At 34.4% G+C, this 9,898-nt stretch overlaps 1 protein-coding gene across 1 annotated transcript; it reads right to left on the bottom strand.

Annotated features, from left to right (window-relative positions):
- Nucleotides 1-3,406: 3,406 nt before the first annotated feature.
- Nucleotides 3,407-8,805, bottom strand: LOC110892434 (umecyanin). The gene is made up of 2 exons (XM_022139597.1): nt 8,534-8,805; nt 3,407-3,581 (listed from the first exon to the last, which is right to left on the bottom strand). Exons 1-2 carry the CDS (start codon nt 8,803-8,805, stop codon nt 3,407-3,409), a joined length of 447 nt encoding a protein of 148 aa, XP_021995289.1.
- Between the last annotated feature and the right edge of the window lie 1,093 nt (nt 8,806-9,898).

The raw sequence follows: 9,898 nt of genomic DNA, 5'->3' as shown, positions 1-9,898 counted from the left end.
TCATGCGATTGATTTGTAATGTTTGTTTGTTGAGATCAAAATGAAGAATTTATAGTAATAAGACAGGAGATCGAATCGATTTTGTATTGTACCTACCTGTTGATATTACTTGAAACAATGATTCCTAAAGTTGATACGTATCTATTTGTGGGGAGGAACGGTGGTGCAGTTGAGAATTTAGGCGGTTGAATGTCATGATGAAACATAAAACTCTCTCCAATGTTGCTTCTTCTCCACCTGAGGTTATCGGGAAGAGAGAATAAAACAAATATGAGGTAGTGTTTGGTATGCAGGAATGGGAGGTGGAATGAAATGAGTTATTGCGAGTAAATGTAAAAAGTGTGTTTGGTTGGTCAAGGTAATGGAATCACCCATTACATAAGTCATTCCATTCCCTCAAATCCATTCCATCCACTCCCCCCTGTTTTTTTTTCATTCCCACTCTCACCCTACGTCACAAATACCGCCCATCACCACCACCACCACCTGTCGTCGTCACCACCCACTACCAACCTCCGCCGACCACCACCGCCGTCCTCCGATGACCACTACCATCGATTACCATCGTTGCCACCAGCCATCGTAGACCACTGCCACCCCGACCATTACTGCTACCCTCCGCCGACCACCACCACCACCATCCTCCACTGCCACCACCCGCTACCGTCGACCACCACCACCCACCGTCAGCGGCGCCACCATCGACCACCATTGCCGCCACCCTGACCACTACCGCCACCATCCGCCGACCACCACCACCATCTTCCACCGGCACCACCCGCTACCGTCGACCACCACCACCCATCATTGTTGCCGCCATCACCCCCCGTCGCCACCACCATTGACCACCATCATCGCCACCCGCCACTGCAGACCACCGCCAACCCCGACCATCGCTGTCGCCACCGCAAACAACCGTCACCCACCACCAGCTACCGCCGCTACAACCGCCACCCATCGCGGCCACCGCCACTAGCCGCCACCGATCACCGCCACCACCCATCGTCGATTTAATTCATTCTTTTTTTCTTACCTACCAAACAACACAAGGTAATGATTTATTCCTTTCCTGCATGGTAACCAAACAAGACCGTAGAATGTAATGATCCATTTAATTCCTTTGTCCATTCCATTATATCGTCCATTTCATTCCCTCATCTATATGTTACGTCATACCAAACAAACCCTAGACAGGGAGAGAGAAAATTGTTGTCATGAATAAGAAAATGACCACAGGACTTGCCACGTTTTTCCTCAGTGACTGATCTGATTGGTTGGGCAACGATGCCTTAACCATGAGTACAATGACTATACTACCCCTTGACCTAAATATATAATGAGTGATGTGTCTGTTTCTTATTGAATACGAGGGGTTCTCACAACTAATATGTCATCAATGTTTTCAGAACCGGATCGGACGTCTAACTGATCTTCTTACCGGTTCAATGGTCGGACCGGACATAAGAACCGGAAGGTATCGTAAATATTATAAAAGTAATAGGGTTAAATCTGAAAAAATATATAAAAAACCGGTCCAACCCTTCCAAAAACCGGTCCGACCGGCCGGTTTCCCGGTCCAACCGCCGGGTCGCCAGTTCAACTCCAGTTCAATGCATTCCCGGCCCGATACCATGACCCGGACCGGCTCAACCTCCGGTTCTAGGTCCAGCGGGTCTGAAAACACTGATTCTCATTTGAGAATTCTAATTTTGAATCGAATCAAACCGAAAGTCTTAAATTCATAATCAATTCAAAATTCGGTCACTGAAATTGAATCAAATTCGAATTTTAGAAAACCGAATTCAAACCATGAAATACGATTTGTAACTAATCGACTTCAGAGTTTCTTGAATTTGGTTCAAATATTGAACACTCTAAAAGCTATGTCAAATTTAATCTTTAATTCTCCTTTTTAAATCGTTAAAATGCTAAAATGTGATGGTTTTTTTTTTTTTCCAATATAGCAAAAGTATGGAAAATCCCTAGAATAACTTCAACCCTTCTTACAAGAAAAATGGATGAGACAACAATTTAAATGAGAAACATGTAGAAGCACACACAACTTATTAATGTTTTGTTGTCGTTGTAGGTACTATTGTGTGTTTCATTTGTTCTTTTTGACAGGGAATGTATTAGATAATTTACAGGAACACTAAATTCTGTTCATCGATTATGATTGCTATTTCAGTATAATAAAATAGTGGTAGAAATTAACTTTGACTCTTAAAGAATTGAAACAAAGAATGATATGGATAAATAATATTTTCTATGTAGTAATTAACTAAAACTTATTTATTTTTATAGGAAGATTACAATGAAGTAAATAATGTAGTAAATAACTAAAACTAAATAATAATAAAACTAACCAACTAATAAGAATAATAATAAGACGTCAACAATTATTATAATACTAGTTTACAGACTCGCGTATTTCACAGGTTAAATTATGAAAACAATATAATTTATAAATCTCTAAATACATCTTATGCTGAAATTACATTTTAAATATAAAAACGAAAGTGATCAATTAGAGTCGTATTTTATCAAATGGATGAACTGGACAACATGTTTCATTTTTAAGGAAGCAAAAAGGTGAAATAACCAAATATGTTCTTAATCGTTTATTTAAAAAATATTAAATCATTCTTTTGGTAATATCTTTTCAGTAATCATAAAATACGCATCAAACTTTATAAAACATATATATATATATATATATATATAATTAGAATCTACAAAATGTATTGATGCGTTGGCTTGTTGTGATCCAACCCATTTTAACCAGTTAAAAACCACCCATTTTAACACGAACCCATTACAAGAAAAATCAGATTCAAACACTAAAAATCATTATTGGACATATTGATTTTATTAAAAAGAAACATAAGTCTTATTACAAATGATTGTTCACCTCCTTTAGCACCAAGTTGCTTATTATTATTATTATTATTATTATTATTATTATTATTATAACTATTTAATATTTTTATTTTAATACCCCTCAAGCTATTTTTAGGGAGAATTTATAGGATTTTTGAAATAACCAGAATTATAATGTTACGACACATATTGAAGATAACTATTATTCTTAAAAGTCAATAAATATTATAGGATTTTTTTTTCAATACAAATATTTATTGTTAATTTTTTTTGGAGTAAACTTCCGTTTTGCTCTCTGTAGTTTGGTCATTTTAACGGTTTTGCCACAATCCTTTAAATTAGCTATTTTACTCCTTGATCTATTTAACTTGTCTCCATTTCACTCCCGCCCCTATCTCTGTCTAAAACGTTTGTTAAAGATAAGGGTATTATGGTAATTCTATAATGAATTTGAATTGATTTTTAAAATCTATTTGTTTTGTCTTTTTGTTGATATAAGTATGTATAACAAAACAAAACCCTTTCCTCACTTCATCACACACTTTCCTGCAACCATCACCTCACACACACCATAACCTGCAACCATCACCTCCGCCACCAACCACCACCAATCACCACCCGCCACCTCACACGCACCATAACCTGCAACCATCACCGCCACTAGACCCAAACCCGACGTTAACTCCGCATCGCCTCCCACTCTAAAAATACACTAAAAATCACTTTCACACATCATACTCGTCCTACAAAATCTCATCGGAGAATCGCCGGAGCCGCCAGAGTTCATCCTCGTCCCATCAGAAAAAACAGCTAAATCGCACACTTGTAATGTTTCAATACATCATTAAGTTTGGCATCAGGTTAATGTTACAACAAGCCTTTACCACCTACCACCACCAGTAGCGACCACAACCACTATAACCCTAAACCGGCCACCTCACCTGAAAAAGTGAACCCCTTCAAAACACCAAATCCGAACTCCCTACCACTCCTACCAGACACCTATGACAACCACCAGCCACGTTAAATCATCATCTTCCACCGCCACTTGCAAAATTGTAACCACCCACCATCACCATCGCCCACACCTAGCCGCTCGTATTCCCCATTGTCGCTGGTCTCTAGCTTGAACCCTACATAGATTTGAGGGTTTCCTACACAGATCTAGGTGTTTAGAACCAAGGATGGAAGGATTCACCTGCAAGTCCGGCCGACGAGATGTGGGTTTCAAACTCTAACCTACTGCTCCTTTGGGAATGTGAAGTGGTGGTTGGTGTTCACTTTGGGATTTCCTTCGAGATTGGTTTCAATTTGGGGTTGGGTGTTTTTAGGTTGTCTACACGTTCTAGTGACCAGCTGGTGGCGGTGGTCAGGAGGCAGGTGCTGGTGTCTGGTAGGGAATATGTAGATAGAGAGAGTGTCGAAAGAAAGAGAAGAGACAGGGTAGAGAGAGGAGAGATGATCAGATGGGTTTTGTTATTAAGAGTAAATTACAAGGTTTGTCCTTTATGTTTGGACCAAATTGCAGGCGTTGTCCTTTGCCTTTAAATTTGGCGAGTTTTGTTCTTAACGTTTTAAAATCCTGCACGTTATGTCCTTTAGCCCTAACTCAGTCAGACTTTTTGGTTAAATATTGTCATGTGACTTGCACATGAGGGCATCTTGGTCTTTTTACATATTTATTTTAAAAACCCATATTAATAATTAAAACAAAATTAATTACATATTATATATCTAAACACACTATCTCTTTAAATCTCACACAATCTCTCTCTACTCTCTCTCTCTAGAGCCAACTCCCACCCCCATCTCCATTGCAATGCTCTAGTGCACATCGTAAAAATCCATCAGAATGATGCAAATTTGTATAATAAAGCTGTAAAGGTATTTGACCAATTTTAAGTTTTTAACCCCACCTGCCACCATCTACCCCAATACTAGCACCACCAATTTCAAACAAAACGAACAATATGCTTCACAAAAAAGCATTAGCCGCAACCAGAACAACTCTTCCAGTTTCAAAATCCCCAAAATTGCAGAAAATCCCCAAAACGGATGTGGCGGCGATGATGACTAGAAGGACGATTTGTCAGCCATTAGATCTGTGAATCGGAGATCTAGTGATTTGTTGATGAAATTTGTTGAAATTGAAGGTGTGAGATGCTTTCTTAACATCCGGTGACTCAAGACCTTCAGACGAAACTTCGATGAGACCCAACAAACTGATCCTACCGATTTGGGTTTTGTGACCCAAACATACGGCTGCCTTTGTTACCCTGGTTTGGTAGTTCGTGAATGTTGTGGTTCAGGGTGATGGTGTTCCGATGGTGGCGTGGTTCCGTATAGAAAGAAAAGAATGAGAGATTAGAGAGAGGGATGGTTTTTTGATTTTGATCTCTATGATGAATTGATGGTGTTTTTTTACAGTTCAAGGAAGATGATGATGATGATAAAGAAAGAGTGGTTCAGACTAGAGAGAGAGATTATAATTATTTTTTTAAGTTTTTTTATAAATAATCCCCGATTAATATTTTTCTTACAAAATAGCCCCTAAGAAGGTGAAATGACAAGAATGCCCTTATGTGTAATGTACATGACCATATTAAACTAAAAAATCTAACTGAGTTAGGGTTAAAGGACATAACGTGCAGGATTTTGAAACGTTATGGACAAAACTCGTCAAATTTAAAAACAAAGGATACCGCCTGCAATTTGGTCTAAACATAAAGGACAAAACTTGTAATTTACTCTATTTATTATTTTTTTCGCTTAAATATAATATTTTTATTCATACTTGCCAAGTTATATAATAATAAATATAGCATTTATTATTATATATTATAAATGATATATATAATATAATCTTTATTTGTAGTTTTACTAAACTACCATTTGTTTTATATTTAGAGTTACCAGAACACCCTTTCAGTTAATAAGCAATTTGGATGGAGTTAAAGGCGGGGAGTAAAATGGAAAAATCATAGTAAAATATTTGACGAAAATGACTATTTTTAATGGATTGGGGCAAAACTATTAAAACGACCAAACCACAGAGAGTAAAACAGAAGTTTTGCTCTTTTTTTTTATAACAGTGAAGGAGAAAATGTCATGTGTCATTAATTGTAGTCTTTTATTAATATTTAGGTTATATTCAAACTAGAGATACACCTATATCCAACAAACTTAGAGATAAGTGATAAATACAATAATAATAATAAATATATTAAAAAATAAACTTAAGGTCTTGTGTTTCACCCTTCAATAAAGTAAAATTAACGAAATTTAAACGATACAAGAGTTTTATCATTAGCTCTTTCTATGAAAACCGCTAAACAATTACTCACATGAGAATGGAAAAGTTCTAGACTTGCAATTAGTCTGTATATTGGCACATCCAACATAGGTTGCATAAAAGCAAATGTGCAATTAGATATAGCACTAGGTTTTGATTTATTCACCAACTAGGTTATAACCCCGTGTATTACACGGGTTGAATAAATGAATTTTATATACGAAATAATAAAACATTATCTTTTTAAAAGCCTTCTTTATTGCACGGGCTGAAGAAATGTAATTTTATATATTAAATAATAAAATAAGTTATATCTATAATAACCATATGTATTGTACGGGTTGAATAAATGTAATATTATATACCAAATAATAATAAAAAAAATTATATCTTTAAAACCATTGTATTACACGGGTTGAATAAATGTAATATTGTTTACCAAATAATAAAAAAAAGTTATATTTTTAAAAACCCCCGTGTATTACATGGGTTGAATAAATATGATTTTATATACCAAATAATAAAAAAATATATATTTAAAAAAACTAACGGATTTTTTATATTTAAAGTAGGATAAGATTGAATATTAATATGAATTAACGGATTTTTTATATTTAAAGTAGGATAAGATTGAATATTAATATTTATTTATTTAGTTAATATAAGATTGAAAAATCATATGATTAAATATGTGGGAGGTTGTATGATGATAAATCGGTTAACCGTACTGAATGATAAAGATAATAGTGATAGTTGAACAAATTAATTAATCGAATTTAACATAAACATTTGTGATGTTAGGTGGATTTTTTTTTAATTATTTGAAAGTTAATATCAATTTTGGAATTTGTATGAATTTTTATTAGATTTGATTAAATATTATTGATAATAAAAATTTGTATTAGATTAGATTTTAGATTTAAACACATATAAACTTATTCTCATTATCTTCGATTTATGTGTAGATCCAAAATGAGAAAAATTAGGAATTAACTCAATAAACATACTATTGAAATGGATAAAAACCCGTATACATAAAAACATGTGATAATATCGATATGTAAATTTAATTTATTACCCTTTATCAATAAAATTAAGAATTTATCTATAACATTTTAAAAAGCTTGCAATAATAAGAATTTGAATTAATTTAGATTAAATATTATTATTATTATTAGTATTATTAATAATTTTAATCAATTAAATGAGAGAATGACAAGTGTCCTAAAACAGGTTTCTTAGATTTTAGATTTAAACACATATAAACTTATTCTCATTATCTTCGATTTATGTGTAGATCCAAAATGAGAAAAATTAGGAATTAACTCAATAAACATACTATTGAAATGGATAAAAACCCGTATACATAAAAACATGTGATAATATCGATATGTAAATTTAATTTATTACCCTTTATCAATAAAATTAAGAATTTATCTATAACATTTTAAAAAGCTTGCAATAATAAGAATTTGAATTAATTTAGATTAAATATTATTATTATTATTATTAGTATTATTAATAATTTTAATCAATTAAATGAGAGAATGACAAGTGTCCTAAAACAGGTTTCTTTTATTATATAGTATAGATTAATAATAAACAAGCCTGCATTTCAGCCTTGCTATTCTTAACTCACAGTTGGGTTGTAGTCCAGCAATTATTTTTTTTATAATTCGGTCCAATTATTAAATTTGGTTTTTTTGGGTCTTTGGACCGGAACCGACCCGAACCCGATAACATATGATATATTAGAACCGAACTAAAAACCTATATTCTAGGGACGGGTCAGTTTAGGTTCATTTTAGGGTCGATTATCGGTTCTTTTTGGTCCGGATCAAAAAATGTTCACCCCTAATTTTAACATACCGGACTCACAAATTGTGTTAACCATCCCACCCCAATGTAGTCCTTTGTCAAGAAAAAAAAAGGTTTGTACTTAACAAACATATATTTGAGCTATAAAGCGTTTTTGCGTTTTCGGTTCGTGATATATTGCGTCAACACGAGTTCTGCACCGGATCAGAGAATCGTAAGAAAACGTCTTAACATGTGGTTCTTACTGCAATTTGAAGCGTTTGGCAGGCTAGAAGGCTAGAAACTGACATCAGTTTTTAATATGAAGTCGATCTCTTTAACAAAGGTAATAGAAGAAACAAAAGCTATAACTTTTTTTTTTGAATTTTTTTAATGTTTTTAATCAGAACTCCAATGACTTTGTCAATTGGACCCCACCCCACCAACCACAAAACATATTATCTTCTACATACAAATCGTTCTAAATTTAGAAACTACGATGGTTTGACGTCGATGGCTACTTTTTGACCACTTTGACAATGCTTTGTACAAATAAAAAAGTACATGCCAACATTTGACACGGTGACTGTGGTGGGACCCAATGTTTCGATGGTCTTGGCGGCGGTGGTGTTGCATGTGTCGTATGCCACCTTTGGCACTTCCGCGACGGTATGCATTCCAGTACAAAAATCAAACACAAGAATATCGTCTTTGGTGAATTTCTCTCCTTTTGCCCATGTTTCGTAATGGTTGGGTTTCGAAGGCACATCCCACGCTTTACCGCCAACTAAATGTATATAAAAAGACAACGTTGCAGGAATTTGGGCATATGCCATCGCGATGGCGGTAACTACTACAAGATTTAACCTCATAATTTTGGTTGAAGGGTTGTTGGCTTTCATAGAGTTGATTTGAGTTTATAGAGGTAATAAAAAAAAGAAGTTTTAATTTCCAAAATTGAGTTCACACCTAAGTTATGATGTAATAATCTATTTAAATTGAAACATGTTCATGTGACATGAAAATCAAATGACTTATCGTATGTAATAATTCCTTTTGTCGTAAAACTAGGAATATAGTTTCTAAATTGATTTCAGATGAGATTTTAGTGCTTTGGTTTTTTGTTACTTAAAGCTATAGGGTGTGAGGGGGCATGGTTGGGTTATCAATCGTCACGTATGACTATTAATGGATTGCTACACCACCCTCTTGTCTCATCCACCATGATTCCCATGAATTAAACCATGGCAACCATGGTCCTCCTTTCCTTATTTAATATTTCCTTTCCTTTTCATAAAAATAAATTAAAATAAGATAATAGTGGTTTGAGTCATGACCACACCCTTAGGGTAATGGTTTTGGATGATGGATTAGAAGTAGGTGACATGGCGCTGATGTGTAGGGACATGGTGATCATGAGGGTCATGATCACACCCTATAGCCTTATATTGGAAAAGAGAGTTCATATAGATCGACATCGTGAAGCTAATAGTTAGACCACACGGTGTGGAGAAGCTTGAAAAATGGGCGTTATATGACATGTGGACGACACGTAAATATGCGTCAGAAAAATGGCATGGTGGAAAAGGGGGGTGTGGGAAGGGGTGTAAAAGAGGGGCGTTATTCGACACATGCACCTATTTAATGTTATTATTTTCTATTTAAAAACTATATAAAATCAGTTAAATTTAATTTAAGAACATTAGTTGAATAAAAAAGATTAAATTTTAAAAACCACATAAAATTTAAGTTACAAAAACTTAAAAATAAAAAAAATTACATAAACTTAAAAAAATGAAAGAGAATAGGTAGTTGGGAAGAGATAAATTGATGATTGAGTGTGTGGTTATTAAAAAATGATGTGAAATACGTTAGTATATGCATGTTTTTTTAAAGGTCAAACTAGCTGGTCAACGACTAGTTTGAAAC

The sequence above is a fragment of the Helianthus annuus genome, chromosome 12 (assembly GCF_002127325.2).
Source record: "Helianthus annuus cultivar XRQ/B chromosome 12, HanXRQr2.0-SUNRISE, whole genome shotgun sequence".
Lineage (NCBI taxonomy): Eukaryota > Viridiplantae > Streptophyta > Magnoliopsida > Asterales > Asteraceae > Helianthus > Helianthus annuus.
Note: the sequence above shows the minus strand (reverse complement) of the source record. Positions and strands in the feature narration are given on the sequence as shown.